The sequence below is a fragment of the Numenius arquata genome, chromosome 2 (genome assembly GCF_964106895.1).
Source record: "Numenius arquata chromosome 2, bNumArq3.hap1.1, whole genome shotgun sequence".
NCBI lineage: Eukaryota > Metazoa > Chordata > Aves > Charadriiformes > Scolopacidae > Numenius > Numenius arquata.
Genome location: NC_133577.1, coordinates 44,343,234 through 44,364,954, shown reverse-complemented (window position 1 = coordinate 44,364,954; position 21,721 = coordinate 44,343,234). Strand labels below are relative to the sequence as shown.

General features: G+C 39.5%; 1 protein-coding gene across 5 annotated transcripts in view; it reads left to right on the top strand.

Moving 5' to 3' along the window:
• ESRRG (estrogen related receptor gamma) overlaps window positions 1-21,721 on the top strand; it is a 385,126-nt gene that overhangs the window by 210,918 nt on the left and 152,487 nt on the right. Inside the window, exon 1 of one of the 5 annotated variants that reach the window (XM_074144570.1) lies at window positions 7,031-7,215. The exons of the other annotated variants lie outside the window; for them this stretch is intronic. Within the exon in view, the coding sequence (XP_074000671.1) occupies window positions 7,160-7,215 (56 nt within the window). The 5' untranslated portion in view covers window positions 7,031-7,159. Of the gene's footprint in view, window positions 1-7,030; window positions 7,216-21,721 lie in introns of those variants that run through there. 5 annotated transcript variants of the gene reach the window in all.

Sequence of the window (21,721 nt, the reverse complement as noted above, 5' to 3'; positions counted from 1 at the left end):
GCCTTCAGTACGGAAGTCTCTATCTGCTTCAGATCTGAGGCCTCTAGAGATGACTTCAAGGTAGGTAGTACCTTATGGGGGAGGGAGGATTTGTTTATTCTTGAGCATGTGAACTCAACCTTTGTTACCGGTTTCTTCTGACTGTTTCAGAGCTGTTAATTTCCTAAGGATAAAGCTCTGATTCACCAGCCACAGTCAGGTTATCCTGAGTTGAGGATATTTCATTAGTCTCATTTGTCTCCAGCATTAATTCTGTGCCAAATTTTTGCTTCCCAGGTTAGCGAAACGTTAGAAGATAGAGAATCTCATCTTGATCTTGGAGAGAACAGTTATATACTTCAAGATAGAGAATCTCATCTTGATCTTGGAGAGAACAGTTATATACTTCTACATTACGTTGCATTCTTCCCTAATAGTTATGGATAACAAAAGTAAGACACCCATGCGGAAATTCCCCGCTTGACAAGCTGAGCGGTTTTTTGGTTTTTAGTACTTAAAATAGATGCTTTCCTGCTTGTTGGTATTTACTGTAAACTGTGAATGTTTAATTTAACGTTCCTTGCACCTTTAAAAAGTGCAACCCCTTTAATCTATTGTTTTAAAAAGCACGCATTAGATGTCAGACAACATAAAGGCAGCATGTAGAGATAACCCTGATGTAAGTGATGGTTCCAGTCATCTAGTGTATGGATAAAAGATTTCTGAGGCTATGTTACTTGGCAGTTCAACATGATCTGGCTGTTTGTTAATCAGAGAGCACCAGAAGAACAAAGGAGGGAGAACAAAAATGTTGAAAAAAGTGTTGTATAGCTAGATGTACAGTGGGACAAGTAATGCCATGGTGAGATTGGATGGAAACGATGAGCCACAGGAGGGTAAAATTTGTTTCACTGTTTTGTGTGACTTGAGTTTGTTGGTAAAGGGGATAGCGTTTTGTATTCAGTCAGAGAGCATGTTCTGTAAATCTCCTCAGTTACCCGTTCCCTGGGTGTCGCAATAGATTAAGTCGCTGTGTGATGATATGACACCGCCATCACTCGTCTTCCTGGGATATTGCTGGAGGCAACAACAAACCTGTGTCTTTGGCACATGTGAAGGAATTTAGTGCTTGAGGGGTTAAATTACACAGGCTCCCCTGTGGATCAGCTTATGCTTGGACAGTAATAATAGCAATAACATTAATAATAAAAACGCCAGAGCGAAGGGAATGGAGGGGGAGCAGGGGGGGAGAAAAAGGAAGAAGAGTGATGGAAGATGGGCTGGGACAGTCAGAGGCAGGGTGGGGAAAAAAGGCAGGCTGGAGAGAACACGTTTTGTACAGCAGGTGTACTGGCTCCAAGTCAGATGTCGTAGGAGCCTCTGCGACATGCACATGCACAAATACACGTTAGGGGAGCTTTGAGGATGGTTGGTGGCCCTGTGCGTGTGCGTATGTGCGCTCTCGCTTCAAGCCATGATATCCTAGGGCAGTGTAACAAGCAATTCATGTCAGCTCACAGTAAAGATTATTGGTACCTTCACTGGGGAAATATTCACACTCCATCTTCTTCTTTGTCTGTTTTTAGCACTTTGAGCTTGCAGTCAGGTAGAAGGGCTGGTGGGGGAGTGGGAAGAGACTCATTGAGGGACACGTCTCATCCCTCAATTAGATGGAGCTAAACCCCTAATCTTGCTTAGGAATAGCTGCTGCTGCTAAGTTTTCTTCCTTCCCTTCTGGTTTAGTGGGATATTACGTTTCACTGCAGTATAAGTGATAGAATGGGATGTCAACTGGAAATGTTTTGGTGTTAAGAGAGAGCACAAGTGCTTTTTCAGGAAGGTATTTTTACAGAGGTGAGGCCTCCAAAAACCCCAAAAATGTAGGTGCAGAATAACGTGTATTTTTCTTTTTTTAATTCCTGGATAGAAACGCCATCATAATAAGGGACAGAAATTTATTGCATTGGGGGTGGGAGGGTTGGGGAAAGAGAAATCTGAATTTGTTCTCTTTTGGATTTGTTGTTTATCATCATAATCCTTCCAGTGAAAAGGGCTAATTTACTCTTTCTATAGGAATATTTTAAGTGTGATTATCATAATATCACAGCTGCTGAAAAGGTCTAAAATAGGACATTGACCTTGAACGTGTTCCTGCGTTTAGTATGTGGTGCTTAACATTCAAGAAACAATATAACTGCAACTCATTTATTAATGTATAATCTCAAAATGTTAACTCTTGCTCTGTAAATACATGCCACAAGGATTGTAGAAAGCTTGCAGTATTCCATGAAGTACATGTGGTATTTTATCAGTGTAAATATGTATAAGATTTTCAAGATTTCTGCTGGGAATACTCCATAACTAAAGTAAGTTTTCCCTTTGGTACTGCACTAGTTTATGATTTAATTTTTACTGACATTCCACCAGTCATATTATTAGCTTCACAAAATGAAAGTGAAATAATCCTGTATTAATTAAACAGAGCAACTGAATTCCCTCAGTCATCTTATCCTTGTCTGTCTGAGACAGTAATGCACTTCAGCTTCTCTGTAGAAACTTACACTAAAAAAAGAGCTTGGGGTAATAGTGAGATATCCATATTGAAGTGTGAGCCTGAATTATCTTTAGGGAGTAGACCTTTTTTGGTGGGTGACAGGCAACGTGTGTGCAGCTCCCTTTCTTTTCCTCCCCCCCCCCCCCCATTTCTTTTCATCAGAGGCTTTGGAAAAGGTGTTTCGTCAAAAGAATAATTTTCATTTATAGCAATGTGAACGGTTTCTGTGCTGTACCAGTGAAAGCAGTTATTTAAATGCCCATGCCCTTGAAAATAAAACGAGGAGAAAATATGGAGTATTTATTTGAGACTAGATGAATTGAATGTAGTTTGGTAACATGGTAAGGCAATTGCTGTTATTTCACTGAGACATTTTTTATATGCTGGAACTGAGCGTAGCAGCAAAAGCTAAAAGCCTTGCTCTGTGTATTTCTGAACGCACTGTGGAAAAGTTCTAAGGAGCATTTGGAGGTTGTGTTATGTGAGCTTTTTTCCTCAAGATCAAAATAAGAAGTAATTAATGCTAAATACAGATTGAAGTAGCAGATGGTTTTAAAGTAATAACCTGCTACAGTTTGTCCAACTATGTACAAACATGTGAGCAGAATTTTGAACTTTTGTAGCATTTGTTTTTTTAACTCATTAGCGGTATATCCAGGGATACACCAAGTGCCTTTCAGTGAGAAACACGACAATATTGTTCTAATCTTTATCTCACTGTAGCATAGCACATCTGAGTTGTGTTTCTTTAATCAGGGACTGAATAAAGAGAAAAATCACATATTTGATGATACTTTGACATTTATTTCAAACTCTTAACAATATGATGGCAAATTTCTATCTAAAGTAACAGTATACTTGTTTTCAAATAACTCTTTCATATTCTTGCTCCTTCCCAGATGGCTTGAGCTGTTGTTCCTTTTGGTAAATACACATTTGACACAATGCACTGTGCAGTTTCTGTGAAGTGCCACTGAATCTTCTTCAGTTGCCTTGAGGTAGTTGTGTTTTAAGAATCTGGATGTTTGGATACCTTGAAACATCTATAGTATTTAAATGTGAAGATGCTTAAAGAAGTACTTTGTGGCATGCAGGAAAAATTATATGCACAGAGAGACATGGAAATGTAGGTGCTGCTCAGTAATGCCCCTTGACTGGTACAGGCACTGGACTATTTTTTCCTTTCCCCTCTCTGATTCTATTACCACTGTTTTGTATAGACTCCTTGTGGTAAGATTTTGCACTGTACGTTTTGATAAGTTAGTGCAGATGTGTGTTTGCATGGACGTTCTTACTCTGTATCCGCTGATAAAATTCAGCAAACTCATACCTGTTTTTCTTTTTTTCTTTTCCTTACTACTATTTTAATTTATTTCTACAGAAAAGCTTGAGAAACTGAAGCAATGCTTAGCCCCGGTTTATTTGCTGCTGTAATCTCTTTCTTATATTTTTTTGTTCCCTCCCCCAAAACTGATCGGTAACTGTGAAACCCAAGTTCAAGAATGCAGTTGGAATTCCAGGCCCCAGTCTGGTGGAGGTGACACTTTAAATCCCAGGGGAAGAAGCCAACTGCTTTGTTTATCAACATGCAAAGTATAGCACTGTATTTCTGGTCGTCCAAGAAGCAGCACTGGCAGGGAAGAGAGCCACTTGCTTGGATGAAAGACGGCTGATAGAAAGGTAGTGATGGTTCACAGGGGGAGAGGAACAATGTATTAATTGGGGGTGTAGAGGAGGGTTGGGGACAAGCCAACAAGCTAGTGGAAACTATGTGAACGTGAAAAGGAGGGCTAGAGAGAAGGAAAGAGACCATCATGGTTTCAGCACCTGAATAATATATATAATATAATGATATATATAATATCTATAATATATATAATAATATATAATCGTAGGAGGTGATGAACAAAAGTAGAAATCAAGTTAACCTGTGATTTGCTAAGTTTCAAAATGGATTAGCTGACATATTTTACTGTGTATTCCAGGGAACATAATACAGAAAAGTAACCTTATCAAATTACTCATGTATAGGGATTCATTACGGGTGATTTTTAAATAAGAAAACACATACACGTGAAATGTTTTGTAGGAATTTTAGCACAAAAATATTGAAAAATAGCTTTTTGGGCATAAATCTACAAATAGACACTCAGAGAAACACTCGTACAAACAATATATTTGTATTTTCATGTTTTGCCAATGTGCACATGTGAGTCAGTTTGTAGGAACTGTATTTTGGGTTTATGTAGTAATACAGACACCTATACATAAAGACATCATATCCACATTCTGATTTGATTCCAAAATCTACATTTATCAAATTGTTACTTAAAGAGGGCATTCCAATACTGTAACATGATTAAATGCCTCTCATTTTAAAATTTGATAAAAACTGATTGTGGGTCTTTTTTTTTTTTTTTTTTTTTTGTCTCTGACGTTTCTACAGAGTGGTTGGATTTTACTCTACATTTCAGAGCTTTTTAATTCACTGCTCACAAGTGAATTTACATCTTAATTACAGAGTTCACATTTAACAATATAGACAGCATAATGCTACTGGTAATTAAGCTTTTACTACCTGCTTTTATACAGTAGTCAGAGCTGTAGTTTTGCTGTGTGAGTTCCAATTCCTAAACTTGCATGTATTTATACCAGGTTTGTAGGAAGCAGGCCCAGTCTTCACATAAGGTTAAATACATAACGCTGGAATCTCTCTGCTGGAAATATATACAAGCATGTCTATTGAACTTAGATATTTTGGAGTTGGATTCTGTTCTGTTACTGTATTTATTTGGTAAACTGCTGTGAAACGCATTTGGAGAGGGCATTTGCATTCCCATTTGTGTATAGTATTAATGCATTCCGAGGGTGTGCACTGATTTGTTTTGATCTAAGAGTGCCATTTGCACCATGTTAGGGCTCCAGTCACAAAAGATTTTCTAAGAGTTAAGCTGAATTATAAAAAATTGTGGTCTTGCCAGCGGTTTGCTTTTTTTTTTTTTTCTTGCTAGAAATAGGCTGTATCTGTTTTCACTGGTAGGAGCAGAAACACCTTGAACCGGGAAAATAAGTATGGTGTCTTAGTTGTAATATTAAGTAAAAATAGTAGCTTTTGAGAGGAAAAAAATGCATCCCCAATTCATTACTGATCCTTTCAAAACGGGGTGTATGCAAACAGTGTCTCTAAATTTGAGTAGGGTCATTTTCTTGGAAGAAGTTTAATCAGGGACCTTTCATATGACAGGGATCAGCAACTCTGAGCTGGCTCTACACAGTGGGTTGCTGGAATTGGGCTTGGTGATCCTTATGCAAGCATACACGCAGGGCTATGTGTTTATTTCCCTTTCAGTTTGGTAAAATTTACTTCATAAAAGCCCAAATCCCAAAACACTGTGGAGGCCTATGCACACTCCCAGATTTACTAATGCAGACTTACTACAGTGCAGTCCTTATCTTGTTAAAATGAAGCAGGCTGAGATCGCCCACTATAATCCCTCCACAGTTACAGAAGAAATTGATCAGTTCTGGAGCTTTTCTTTCTCTTTGCTATATCTAAATATATACATCTAAACATCTAAATATTTGCACGGGGGCATACGCTTTAAATATAGCCATGTTAAGATGTAGCTAACCTGTATATGAACACATATACCTGTATACGCTCTCAATAGCACCCATGCTGTTAAGGAATGGATTTGAGTGCTCGTTTTGTTAGGAGTGTCCTTCTCTAGCAAGTACAAAATGAGGCTTTTAATTTTTAACTAGATAATTATATATTCATATACATTTTTGTATATTTACAAAATCTATATACAGATAAAATACATAATAAAATCCCAGCCCGCCGCCCTCCTTCCTCCTCCTCCTCCTCTCCCCCCCACCCCCCACCCCGTTCCCCAGCAACTCGGATGACAATGAAAAGTTGAGTTACCCAGAAGCTTCGGCAGGCTGCACTTGGTGATAGTATTAGGTTTTTGTTTGTTTTTTTTTTTTTTTTCCCCCGGCGCCGAGCAGTTCCAAAGGTTAGGGAAGCGGCGGTCGGGAGCGGAACGCCGACAGCCGAGCCCGGCCGGCCCCAACCTCCACAACCGACAACGGCGGCGCAAACTTCATCCTTCTCCCTCTTTACGCGCAATCCTTCGCCACCTTAACCGGGAGCCTTGCTGAGGTGTACCTGCCGAACTGCGCTTGAAGTTCGGGCCGGCCTGCGAGGGGAGGGGAGGGAGGGCGGCCCCGGCGGGCCGGCGGCGCGGACATGTCTGCGGGCTCTGCCCCGGCTGCCGCCGCCGCCTCAGGCCGCTCCCCCGGCCCCACCCCTCTACCTGCCGCGCGGCCCGCGCGCCGGGGCCGCCCCGGCGCCCCCGGCGCCTGATTGGCCGCCGCCCCACCAATCCGCCGTCCCCCCGGGCCGGGGGGACTGCATATGTAAAGCCCTACTTCATATTCATGAGCTCCGAGCGGGGCTTTAAGTCCTTGATTAGGCGGGCGGGCGAGCTTTTGGTCCCCACTGGCCGCGCCTGCCGCCGCCGCCGGGCCCGGGGAGCGGGCGTGCCAAGTGCGCGGCGCTCGGCCACGGGAAACTTTGCTTTACCGCGGGGGCGCACGGAGAATGGTCGCCGGGCGCACATGGATTCGGTAGAACTTTGCCTGCCGGAGCCGCTCTCCCTGCACTACGAGGAAGAGTAGGTACCGCTCCCTGCCCCCCCAACCCCACCACCGCCGCCGCCGCCTGCCCCAAAACATGACAGGCGCCTAGACGCCGCTGCAGGTAACGCTGTGCCGGGGCCGCGGGCGTCAGCCGTCGCGGGCGCGTCGGGCCCGGCCCGCCCCGGCCCGGGGCACTGCTGCGCGGCGGCGGCGCGCCCGGGGGTGGGGGGCGGGCGGGCGGGGAGGCGGCCGGCAGCGAGGAACGGTGCTGTCGGCGGGCGAGCGCCCGGCCCCCGCCGCCTGCCCCGGCGCTCGCAGTCTGACAGGTGCGCCGGCTGCCCTGGCGGCTCCCTCCGGCTGTGAGGCGGCGGCGGCGGGCGGAAGGGAGCCCCCTCACTGCTGGGGCGACGGTTGGTAGCGGCCGGCCGCGCGCTGCCCCGAGGTAACGGCCGCGCTACCCCAGGGTAACGGCCGCCCTGCCCTGAGGTGGCGGCCGGCCGGCCTGCCGCGGGGCGCCGCTCCGGACGGGCAGGGTGAGCGACCGGAGGGGTTGTTTTGTACTTTCCCAGGGTGCCGTGCCGCGCGGCGTGGCCCTCAGCTCTTGCTTTTTTTTTTTTTTTTTTTCTTTTTTTTCCTCCTTTTTTTTTTTTTTTTTTTTTTTTCTCCTCCCTTCCCCTACAAAAGGCAGCAAAATACTTTTTAGCGAGCCGCAGTTCTTGGCTGGCGCTCAGGAGCTACCTGGCGTGGTGTCTCCGGCGGAAAGCGTGGCGCCCGAACGAACCCGGGCAGTCTGGGGCTGACGAGTGGCTCCTGAACTTGATTTGAGCCCACAGCCGGGATTAAATATTAGTATATCACGGGAGCTGTCACCGACTCATTTTTCTTTATGTCGAGGCACTTACGTAGCCGTGCCTTCCTATTGCGCTGAGGGTGACAGTAACGCCGAAGAAAAACCTCAGCTAATAGCCAGCATCGCCCTAGACGCGGTCTGTGGAAAGGCTGTGCTGAGAGGTGACAGTGTATTATAGGTAGATGCCCACTAGCTGTCCTTACTGTCTGCATATTGCATTGCTATTTGTAATTAAGCCAGAGATGAAAAGTGAATTGCGTTGATCGCATATTGGTGAAATAATACGGGAAGTAACAGCCTGGCTCGCAGGAACACAGTTTGGGAAGGGGAGGCAGGGAAACCCACTGTAATGTTCCAGGATAAATAAAATAAACAGAGGTAGGATGCTCTCTCAGATGTGGTTTATAGGTCAGTGCACTGTGAGCTGCTGTGTAGTGTTAAGGTAGCTTCATAAATGTAAGAATGTAGTTTCCACAGCTTTTACTAATGGTGACATGTTTTTTAGAAAATACATAAAAAGATGATAAGTTGGGGTTTTTCTGGTGGATGTCCGTGTCATCGCCCCCCTCCCCAAAGGAGCTTTCTTGAATTTACCTTCTTACAGCTAATTTGAATGATTAGTTTAGATAAGCCTCTTAGAGTAGATGCATTTAAATGAAATCGGGGCACATGTCTTTTTGGCTCTGGTGCAAGATTCAAACTAATTTTTTTCTTCTTCTTTGGCTCAGTTAAAAGTCATCTTAAAACAGTCCCAATATACTGTCCGAGTGTAGGGTTTATGGCACGTGTGGTTGAGTGGACACAGAGAAATAACTAATGTTCAGAAACGTATCTGCTCTCTGTCTTAATTAATAAGCCTCAGAGTTTTACACATTATTAATATTCATAGTAATAGTGTTTGGAATATATATTGTCACATGCCTATGCACATAAAAGCATATGGACATACAAAATAAATATAGCAGTTCCTGCAGTTCTTATGTTATGGATGAGGGCAGAGAGGATTTGAGCTAAAAATTGTCTGAACATTTTTGGGAGTGCGTAGACATCTGCCTGAACATCACTAGGTATGCTTTGATTTTAAGGCAGAGCATGTTAAAGAATGCAGTAACTTAGAGCCAGCTGCAACCTTGGCTTTTTGTTTTTTCAGCAATAACAATAGCACTAATAATTACTAATAGTTAATAAGCTAACAGATGCAATAAATATATCTGCTCATTTTGACATATGTGTCAGTTCAATAATTTTAAATGAATCAGTGCGTTCATAACATGAAATCTCCTTCAACCTCTGATTAAAATTTAACGTTGACTAAAGGATTATAGAGCGGACTTAATTTTACTGACTGTTTTAACAGTTGTCACAGCTGTTGGAAGAAGGAAAGGCAATTGAAACACTCCAAAAAAAGAGGGGGGGGGGTGGTGACACGACAACACCGGGACTAGTTTAGTAAATTTAAACATGATCTCTGAATGCCAGACATAGAAAACTGAGGAGATTTGTAACTCCAGAAAGCTTCTGTGCGCTGTGTACATTCGCCCTTTGTGGCTGACTGTGTTTCATTAATTTGAACCCTCAGCAGTTTCCTTACTTTCTCTATTTTAAAACGTACAACAGCATTTAAACATGAAACAAATTAAGCTGTTACAGCGTGCATAGATTTTAATCTTACAGTGCAACAGATAAAATACATAGATGACAAAAAATGTTGTATAGAATGGCTGTAACATTTAAAAAGTGGACATAGGCATCACATCATGTGAATACTTAAGTGCAGTGATGGCTGGTATACACGGTATATTTTTCTTACCATCCTCGTGATGTGGAGTTGCTGTGCGAGTCTGCCTGGGTACTGTTTGTGTACGGATGAATATAAGCGTGTGTGTGTATACTCACATGCATCAGCAGGTAAATATATACATATGCCTGCGGGAGGTGAGTTTTTGTCAGTTTCACTCTTCTTTAAAACGTTTTGGCACAGCTTCTAATTACCAAAGAATTTATTTTAGAAGTGTCTTTCATTTTTAAAGGGAGGAAGGGGGTGGACTGAAAAACGCTTCTTTGTGAAATGGGAAGCAGCACTTGATTCTATTCCATGATTTCTCTAGGCTATGGAGATCTTTTAACCTCATGCATTTGTCTTATTAGATAGCTATTTAAAGTTCTTAGTAAGAAAAAAAGCTCAAAGTTAATGTTAAGTCAAAAGTATCCAGGCCTCCATACACGTACCCAGTGTGTAAAGTGGCGTGCAGCTCTGTCTTGTGAAGCCAGCCCCCAAGTGTGGTTGAGTGAACAGACTCTGCCCGTGTTCTCCCCTTGGGCAGCAGACAGGCCTTGGTCCGTTCTTCCTTCTCCGTTTTCGGTCGTAGGTCTTTACTTTTTAGGTTTTGATAGACTGTCAAGTTTTTAAATCCTGCAGAAAGTATAAAAGGTTTGCGCTGAAACGCCCGTCTGACAGCTTTTCATTTACTGGGGCTTGCCCTTCTTTTAGTGATGGTTGCTCATTTTAATGTGTTTATGGTTGTGCTCTTTTATTTACTGAGCCTGGTGCGTTGCAGCGGTAATTAACCCGTGTTATTAGCAAAGCCCTTGTGGATAGCCATTAATTCTCTTGAACGGCTGATCATTTTTTCTGTACTTTCCCCCCCCCCCATTTTTTCCTAAGGCACGCTGTCCTTTTCCTAACAGTCCTTAAGCTTTAACGTTTCCTACAAATTTCTTTTTAAACTAAGGCAGGTAGAAGGGCACCATCCCCATAGTTCCATAATAAAGAATAACTATTGTTTTAACAAACTGTTTTCAAAGATGCTAATGGGAAGCAAAACAACTGGGATAATCTGTAGGGAATAATTTATTTAATTATTATTTTTCAAAACACATGCTTAATGATAAGAGAAGAGATAAGAATTTCCTTAGTTTTTTTTTTGGTTTTTTTTTTTGGTATCTGCATTAGCTGTTGTGAATATTTTAATGTTCATATTTTAATCAGATTTCAACTTAGTTAATAGCACTTTGGGCATTTAAAAAATATTGAGCCAGCAGAAAAATACTTGTGCTTGCACTGCTGAGAAAAGATAAGGGCCGCCTCATTAGCCAACCCTACTTTTGCAATTAATTTCAAATACATGGTGCTATTCATCAAATACAGAAGGTAACTTGTCTATGATAATATTTAACAATACTTGAAGCCTACTTTGCTTAGAGTAGCTAAAAAATATGATATGTCTATTCTTACAGATATGTCAGTCTATATGCTATGCTGCAATTTCTTATTTCTCTATGTTGCAGAGCAAAATTATGATAGAAAAATTATGGTATAAAAATGTGAATTATTTATAAGTGACATGATTATTCATTTTACGGAGTGTTTTTAAAGGACTGGCCCTTGACCTGCAGGGAGCTTGTTTGCACCCCTGTGGAAGTGTAAGTAGTAATGAAAAATACTTATTTGAACCTGTCAAGGAAGTATCTCAAGTAATTATTTTTTGTTTAGCATAAGTGAAATGCATAGGATAAGTAGGAAAAAAATATGGGAGGATCTCTTGCTCCTATTTAAGCTTAAAGAAGTCTCAGTCTGTAAGATAAGCTTTGCTATGAATTTGTCTTCATAGCAAATTCATGGAGGGAAGAAACAATAAGATGTTGATCTGTTACAAATGCACATGAGCCTCATACTACTAAGCTCTCTAGAGGAAATCTGTGATTATGCCGGACCAGTTTGTTCAGTTTTTATCTCTTTTACATCCACTGGCCTTGTATTAAATTGTCATTGTCCTAAAGCACATGAGAGAGAAATGAATTGCATTTCTCGACATGCTCTGACAGTGAAATATTTAGCCTCTCTGTCTCCAATCATACTCATATGTATGTTTGATAGTGCAGAGATGACACCAACAGTCGCAGCAGCTTGACATTCCCCTTATTACATGTTCTTTTACATTTTGTGTATCCTCATTTACTTTTAGGCTTGAGTTAGGTAATCATATGTGCATACAGTCATATCTGTAGAAGCATGTATATGTGTAGTTTTATTTTTTATATATTTGCATTTTATGTGGAAATCCTCTGTTTATGCACAGCAAGTTTTGAGTTCAAATGAATATCTATCTATGCATGTGCGTGTGTTCCAGGTATATAGTGTATTCTTTATGCAATTTGTGCAATGTACATCTGTTATTGTGTGTATGCACACAGATGTGTATACAGCAAGTATATGCAGAGCTGTATAACTTCCCTCTATGCAGTTTGTCAAAAACCTGCTGCTTTTATGTGTTTATTTTTTTCTTATCTGTGAGAAGAGAGCTGGCCAGCAATGTAGATAAAACATTTGCACCTGATTTTATATCAGATTCTCCATGTAATCTGGCATTTCCGTATTTGAGAGTTTTGCTTTTAAAAGATGCTGTATATTTTTATGAAAATTTTCTCTTCCAAGTAATTCACATGAGTAATATTTATTTATATTTTTGTAAGTTTTGGCTTTCAATGAGAGAACTGTTTTTTCAGCTACATGTGTCCTTGGACACACCGTTATGTTTACACCTAAAGAATATAATTATTTTTAGGGGGGGAAGCCTCCTACATATGATCGTTAATATAAATCATGATGTCTTCAGACAAAAATATAAAATGCACATTCCCTTTTAGCGGCCCTTAGTCCTCACGAAAAATCCTGTAGTTTATTTGCTAGGGTTTGCTTGTTCAGAAGTAAAAATACTGTGAAAGAATAAAGAAAAATATTAAATTGAATTATGTACTGCTATTTCAGATAGTATTACTTAATTGTTATTTTTAAAGGATTCCGTTTTGCCTTTTCAGTAGCAGTTTGGAGAGTAACTTCGATAGATAGAGTAGAACATTGCCTTTTGACATGTATGTCTTGTGAAACAATTTATGTATTTGCTATGTTACAGAAGCTTTAAATCTCTTCGGTTTGTTTATATAATGCGTGTAATGTTTTTCAATTAATTTTTATTTCCTTCAAACAAAAAAGGGTTTTTCTCTTTGCTATTCTTTAATATAGCAGATATGCATTAAAGGGAATCTTGTCTAATTTCTAATTGTCTTTCCCCTTTTAAGGAGCATAGCTTTTTAATCAGAGCATCATTTCCCATTTCTTTTAAAATTGAGATAAATTTTTTTTTTTTTTTTGCTTCAGCTTCCTAGACTTGCTAGGAAAAAATCTCTATTAACATCCTAATGAAAGTTAGAGTGCTTATAGGTACTTTTACAGAGAGTGTAAGACAAGCATATGCTGTTTTTCTTTACTGCTGAATGTCTCGTTTTTACTGTGGGTCACCATTCTGAATTTATACAAAATCAAGATGGAATTTTCTGAGTTAGATCAAAGTAATTTACAAGGCAAAACAAAAAATACTGTTGGAAATATAAATTTCATATTTTTCATGATACTAGCACAGAACATTAAACATGAAATTGGAGAAGGGTCTCCATAAACTGCAGAAAGTTAGTATAGTATATCAGTGCGTATGAAATAGAGGTTCCTTTTCCTTGGTCTCATCAAACCATTTATAATATCACTGTGCAGAATTGTGCACATTTATTTATATGATAACCTACTGAAATATGAGTTACCTCTACGCATGTGAGAATAGTCTAAATATATCCTTTTATCATGTATTGAAAATTATATTCTGAGTATTGTTCTGAGTAAGACCTCTTTGCAGATTTGAGCTGCAGTCTTTGTGTGGGAGGTCAGATTCTCCTGAAGGGTTGTGTTCTGAAACCAAACTTTTAAGATAAAGCGATTTGAGGTTTTTTAGGGTATTAGTCTGTAAGTTAGCATGGATGTTTCTTATTCCTCTGTGTCTTTTCATGTTTCTCTAAGTGAAAAAACCTGCACATCTCCTTTTTATCATTTTGATTGGAACTACATACCATATGTAATGTGTTTTGGCAGCACTTACCTAGCCAAAGAAAACAAATTAATATTAGCCATGCTGGGGGGTGTCAGAAGTATCACAGATGTGTCGATTTAGCTTTGCTCCATCACACACTCTTCCCTTAAACAACTGGTCAAGCTGTCGCAAAATGTAGTGTTGGCTACAGCGAGATTCTAATAGGTGTGATCAGAGATTGATGGCTTTGGCAAGTTAGAATGAGAAGATGATGTGGAGTTGCTGTTGCTTGTTTTGAATGGCCTCAGAAAAAACCCAAACAAACAAAAGCAAAAAAACAAAGGAGAAAAAAACTGTTTTTTAAACTGTAAAAGTATAATTAAAAAATTATAAGCTAGCCCACTCTCCCCTCTGCCGCCAGCTAGATACTAAACAATTAAACTAAAGTCCTGCAGATGTAGAGATACTGGCAACCGTAATTTTCAAAACAGTCTATCTAAAATTTAGTGCTAACTTGTTCCTGAGCATTTCTGAAATTCCTTCCCATATAAAGGTGCCAGGACTGGTGGGAAGAGGAGGAGGTGGCTTGTTTATTCATTTCATCCTTATCCATGATATTGTTCTTTTTTTCCCCTTTCCCCATATTTCCAGGCTTGTTTTGGAAGAAACTTTTTTTTTTTTTAATCTCGTGAATATTTTTAAGGAAATAAAAGACAGGAAAATTAATAAAGAACAATAGTTAACAAAATGGTGAAATCATACTCCTTTAAGTACTCATAGCTGTGCTCTTAGAATAGCCACTTACTGGCAGTTTATATAATTCTTCATGTATTGAACATGCAACAGAGAGAGAAAGATCAAGCAATTTTCTATGTATTCTTTATTTAATTTTTTTTTTTTTTTTTCAAATTTGCTGTGGGATTTGGTTCCTGTCTTTTCAGAGGATGAATGCCGGTATCCTTTTATGTTGAAGTTAGTATTTTCTTGCTTAGATTCGCTGTGATATGCTTGGTTGACAAGTATTAATGCCAAAATAGTTTTCAGGTGAATTAATTTCAGAAAGTCTGTGAGGTTTTATTTAGCTCAATTATTTTACTCTTTTTTTTTTTTTAAAACAAACAAAAAAACCATCTAGTGAAAATAAAAGCTAAAACTCATAAGCTCTCTTAAAAACAAGCAGATTTAGAGTGTGTTTCCGAAAGCAAATGCATATGGACTGCTAGCAAAATTATCTTTGGAGAATGGTAAAATTCTTATAGTAAAAGTGGATTCTTATTTATCTATTTATTTTCACCGTGGTAGTTTAATGTTCCGTGAATGCAAGATTTCCTCTACTAAATTATTTTTGCTTTTCCAGCAGTGAAAGAATTCCCTAGCAATGTTCTCATAGCAGCCGTTAACGTAGTGGGACAGATTAGATGTTTCGAAGTGGCATGAAATGCCATGTCTTTAACCGACTGTTCCCGCGAGCGTTAAAGGGGTGAGAATCGGATTCTCAATAACTGAGTAAAGCTCACGGGCACCCCGTCGTTCCTCTTGCAGGAGGTGACTGGGGCCCAGTTGATGCTGGGTGATATTTAAAGAGCTGAGCAGCCACTGTCGGTGGCTGACATCAGTATGAATGACACCTGTCCCATCAATCACCAGGCCGCGGTGTCACAGATGGAGAAACAACAATCGGCTGAATTACCCGGCACTGCACACTTGGCTTAATTCAGCTCATTGTTCTCCTACAAATCTAGAGGATGGCTGGTGCTGCGCTGGGAGCCCAGACCCAAGCACAAGATGGGCTCAGGTGGTGGCACGTGCCTGCCCTTTGCTGCTCCGTCAGAGGTATTCAGCAAAAGGCTGTCAGTGGGTGGGGGTGATGGGAAGGGAGCACTCCACGCGAGGACTGAAGCTTCAATTTCTAAAGGAGCCTGTAATTAATCAAGAGGCGAAGGGCCCAAACTCAGGTTTTCTCCCGGCATTCCAGAACTTTTCATTTCGCTAGCTGAAAGCACCCAGTGTGCGTGCAGCCAGGTTAATTTAACTCTTCAAATACTATGTTGTAGCTGTCACTCTGAGAAGAACGAAGGGAGATTCTGCACGTATTTCCTATGGCTGTGCAGTAAGCAAATCTTCAAAGCTGTGGCCCTTCTGAAGTAGTAGTTCTTCTATTATTTCTCAGTAGTTAGCACTGAAAATCCAAGACACTGAATTAAAAGGAGAGTTGCTGAGAGGCTTATCTCAGGGAGAGTGTTGGTATTTGGTTTTGTGTTGGGTCTTTTAATTTTAATGCCAGATGAATGTTGGATCATGAGAAATCATGGTCTTGTTCCGGACAAAAACAGTAAAGGCATTTAAACGCCTTCAGACACTGTAACCATTTTCCTTTCTTTCTTTCTTTGTTTTTCTCGCCCGTTGCAAATCAGAGACAGTTCCTAGAGGACAGGAGAATAAAATAAACAAAAAGGCAAATAGAAATTATTTCTCTGCTCCTAAGTCCTGTGTTAGCTATGATTTGAATGCATTTGAATCCTACTGCTTCCACGCGCTTTTCCAAGTGGCACCTGTGAAATATTGAGATGGAAGTGATCATTCTTGTGTCACCAAATTTTGCTTCTCTTCCCCACACCCCCCTATTTTTCTTTTCTCCACACATCCCTCTTGTGTTATGTGCTATAGAGTGGCTGTATTTCTGTTGAAAGCTAATTCACTGCTGGTGTTTTTGTTACAACTAATGTCAAGCAGAAAACCTGTAACATGCCAGAAACAAGCTACAATATACCGAAGACACAGCTTATGTTTGATTGTGTGTAAATACAGTTAGTTAGTTGGGTTTATCTGATAGCCTGGCAGAAAGAGAGAGGAGCAGTACAAACTGTTTTCAGTAACTGTGCTGTTCATACACCTGATAAGATTGAGAGTGCTTTCGAAGTACTGATATGCTTTGAATAAGAAAAGAATAATCACATCCACTGGCACCGGCTTATCAGGAATGAAGTAAAATGCCAGCACTTTTACATTAGCAAAAGTAAATGTTTTAGACACTTTGGGCCTTTTTTCCATTTAAATTAAATAGCAGGGTGCTTTTGAGTGTGCTGTAATGAATGGAAGGATTTATTACCTTGACAAAATTACAGGTGAATATGTTGAGAGAGGAGTCCTTGGCAACAATAACAGCTCTTCTGATAAGTGGCTACATCTATTCATGCTTTTGGTACAGAAATTCGGTAATTTCAACCTCTCTTGCTCTATGAAGTGCCGTGGCTAACATACACTGTGCAGTTCTTCACAGCGTAACATACTTGTGCGTTTTGTAGTATACAGGCAACACATTTGAAATTCAGCACGTAACACAACTGTTCATAAAATAATGTTTGATCATTTACTAGTATGTCCTCTGCCTTCAGTTGCTGTGTATTTTTGTGTTTGAAAAAGAATATATCTTGGTGCCTTTGCTGGGAAGGCAAGGTATGATTCATCATTAACTTAGCCCAGCAGGTATGAAGCATGCTCGGATGTGCTATTATCTTCTTGAAGTTTACTGATTTTTATTCTTGTACTTTTTTTTTTTTATTTATTTCCAGGTTCTTTTTCTTTCACGTGCCTACAATTAATTTTTGGATATTCAAATTTGATGAATGATAGTGCAAAAGCAGATTTGATTGATTTTGGATTATTATTGATTACTGTCAATGAGATCACTGTGACACTCTGAAATCAATGGTATGTGATTAAACCAAGGCACCATGGTTCTATACATTAGGCAGCAGTTGGGAATTTAGGAACCGAATGTTCACAAGCTATAAATTGAGAAAATGTTCAGATTTAAATAGCCCTTTGTTTGGCATTTACTCACCAAAACATGTTTCTTGGGAAAGTTAGTTTTCCCAAGTGCAGGCTTTCAGTAAAAGAAAGGTCATTGATTTAAGGTTTATTAAATTTTAGCTAAAAACAACTGGCTCCATTTGGGTGTAAAATAATTTAAGTACTTACTGCAGGCAACCTTCATGCTTTAGAGCTGTTGCTCAAAGGTTTCATTCTTCTATGAAGATGTCAACTGTAAATATAAAAATGCATCACTGAAAATGTAATGGTTTAAAGATTCAAACTGAAATAAAAATTCCTGCCTGGGGAAATCACTATAATCAAAATAAAGTAGTCTTAACTTTTTTTTCTGTGGAGGCCATACTTGAAAAGAGCACTTGAAGGCAGCAGGTAGCAGGGTTGGTAGGGAATGACAATTTAAAAAAAAAATAAAAATTATTTATTTATTGTCGCCCACAGATGAGGATAGCCTAGTTTTGGAATCAGCAATACACTTCAGCCACTAATAGTAGAGAATATGTGAGCTGCTACTGCTTCTGAAATGCGGTATCCTGGCATTTAAGTCAACTTTATAATCTGGCAAAAAATCCACTTGGCAATATTAAAATGCAGCTTCTGAAGATCTTTTATTTCTGAAGGCTTTTTATGTCTTTTATATCTTTTTGGCATATATTAAATTTCTTAGGAGCAGTGGCCTGGATATACACTTGATGGATGACTGGGGTGGGCCTTCCCCCCCCCACCCCCACCCCCCTTTTCTTTTTTGCTAACTTTTTAAAAATGTGTGATACTTGTGCATTAGGTAATGCTGGAACAGTAATAATGTAGATGCAGCTGTTTGACAAAATTACTGTGGGGTTTTTGTACCGATGTTAGATAAGTCAGCAGAGATTTTCAAGGTATGAGGGACAGCCTGCTGCCAAGCTCTTGCATCCGTCTTAAGAAATCTTTTGCTTTTACTGGTGGTGGCCTGATTCAAAACTAAACAGAAAGAATGCCATTCATTTTAGTAGATTTTGGATCAGCCTCTATAATTGATTTTAAAAATGAATGATTTGGTAGTAGTTTAAAAGAAATCAATGAAGAAATGGAGCCTGTGTCCAAAGATTCACTGCCAGGATGTGACATTTGCACCAGTATAGAGTTGCCTAAGGGAGTGTGACCAGGAAATACTAAGATTACCCCATAATATTTTCTGTGTAAGCCTAAAAGCAGTGTTGGCATTATGCCAGCGTCTTCGGTCTTGTGTTGACTGAAGAGGAGGTAGAAATCCGTCAGATGGAGATAGTACGACAAAGTGAGACTGACCCGTTTTTTCCATGATTTTACATCTGAATTGCAAGAGAGGTTGAAATGATGAATTTAGCTAAAGATTGATTCATCTTGGTTTGTTTCTGCTGATGAATTTTGAATGAAAAGCTGTAACATGGAATGCAGATGTCTCCTTGATGCATATTATCTTCCTATATAGGCAGGAACACCTTGGTGTTCCTATGCGGAATTAAAAAGTCACAAAGGATGGTCACGGTCATTCAGCACGTCTTTCTCCATGAGATGCAGAGTAAGTTTTAATAGATGGAGAATTGCCTTGACTGGCCTCCAACCAACGTTTTATTTATGAAAAGGTTCATATAGTGTTTAGGAGATATAGGAACTTGGCTCTTTGACAGAAAGCATTTTTCTATTTTCCCGTTTGTAGAAGGAAATAGACCAAGGAGGCATAGCAGGATAAAGGAGAAACAGACAGTTCGCTTTCCAGATATTCTAATGCTTCTTTATGTTATTCTAGTCATATGAAGAGTACCTTAGAGTAGTAACTAACAGTAGTATGTCCTGCCCTCCATTTTGCACTTCTCTAGTGCAAGACTTTGTTGTAGATAGCAGTGCCTACATCTGAGTCTTGAGTCGCTGAAGTTGCACGTGATCTCAATGCACAATTTGCATCGATGTGTTTGCCAAACAAAGGGTTTCTGTTGTAATTGGTTTTCCTTTCCTTGATTTTCTTATTCTCTCTGGATATGAGCAGTATGTAATTCCAGACCCATTCCTTTAATCACAGATCACCTTTTTGTCTCTGGTAAAGCATTCAATCTTCTGTACAAATGAAGCCATAGGTTTGTTTTACCACTGAGATAAATGGGAGGAAGATCTGACTTTAGGGCTTTTTTTTTTTTTTTATGTTTAAATGTGTACATCAGTGTTATGTTTTTTTTTTTTTAAAAAGCTGTTTCTAGAATAGTAACATTTGAATTTATGTGAAAATATATTAAAGGAAGTTTCTTGGAAAATCTGTAAAAGCCTGTTTCCGTAGAGGTTCTCAAAAGGATACTTTATCAAGATTCAGTAGTTCTGTTAGAGAAAAGCCTATTATTTTGTTGGGCACAAAGGAAAAGGTGAGTTACACAGCATATATTTGTAAAGGTTGTGTCCATGACATCTGTCTCCAAGATGTGCTCTCTGGAGAAGAACTAGAAAAGCTAGGCATGAGGACTAAATATAAGCATGTGCACTTAAAACCCAATGTTAAATTTTGATCAGTCAGAAGCAGCAGAGTAAGGAAAATTGAGGCATGCATGTCAGTTCTTCCCTTTTACATTTTTGCATAGGAGTTGGGGTTTTGTTTCCACTTTAGTGGTTGGTTTTTTGTTGAAGCTAGTGAGGATTGTCTCAGAGCAGCACAAACCACAGCCCATCAGCAGGCTGCTAGTCAGCAGCAGGTGTGAACAACATAAAACAGGATTAACGCTGAACTGGAGTGTGCACTAAAAACAGAACCCCTGCCTTGGTTTTACAAGGGCAGTAAGATAGAAGCACTCTTGTCGTGTTTACTAAACAGTGTTCAGTGGACTATGTAAATGGCTCTGCTTAGCTGCAGAGAAGTAAGTGCAAGAATTATTATGTATTTGAGATTTATAAAGACTTTTCTTCCTCCTTTAAGAGTAGACCTCTGTTAGTGTTAAACCAGAGGCATAGAGGCAAATGTCAAGGCGTTCAAAGTTAGTGCTTCAGTTTTTGCAGCAGAGGGGAGGATGGTGTGTCAGCATTCAGTGTTTAATTTTTTTGATCATTGACATAGGGGAGCAGGTAGACTGTACTGTCTTTTTGAAATTACACTTTTACAATTTAGGGTTTAGTGTCTGCTTATTTATTCTCTACACATTTTCTTTAAAAAGGCATCTTTTGCTTTCTTTGGCATTTGCATATTTGGGAGTTTTATATTTATTTTATCCATTACATTTAGCATCAAATTCTGCCCTTGCTTATGCACTGTATTAAAAGTTAGGGGGATACATTTGCAGTGCAATCAGAATTTACTTGTTGTTTTATATCAGGATTGTTTAGAAGCTACTCCCATTTCCCTGCCTCTGTCAGTGTATTGCCTGACCAGAGAAATTTTCATGTTTTAAGTAAATATGTTTAAGGTGATTTAATTTTTCCTAAATACTGTGTGTAATTTTACTTGTTTGGTTGTTTTGTGTTTTTCTCTTTCCCATTATTCCTGTACCAGATTTTGAAAAGAGGTTAATATCTCTCTAGCTACATTTGCACATATATATAGTTTGATGTGGAAAAAAAAAAAAAACCACAACAAAAAACTCCAAACAAAATACAAAACACCCAAACCCAACACTCTCTCCCTCCTCCCAGCCCAAAACAAAAACAGAACGTGGTTGGGGTTTTCCTGAAGCATTTTCAAAATCCCACAATCTCTGCCCTAGGAAAACTCATCAGATCTTCTGTTTGCAGAGTTCTAATGAAAATTTGATCCTTTTGAAAATCAACTTCATGGTATTTATATCGTCAAGTTTAAGTCTAATTGTATCTTTTTTCCTATGATTCTCTCATGGGATTGGGATTGACAATTACTTTCCTCAAAGAACAGAATGAAGGTTTCTTTTTTATCATTTAGTGTTCTCTCATCAGTAGTAACTCCATGCAAATTATCAGATTATAGATAGGTATTTAGGCATGCAAATGTTTTTACTGAAATGCCTTTATGAACAATAGCTGCTTTTGTAG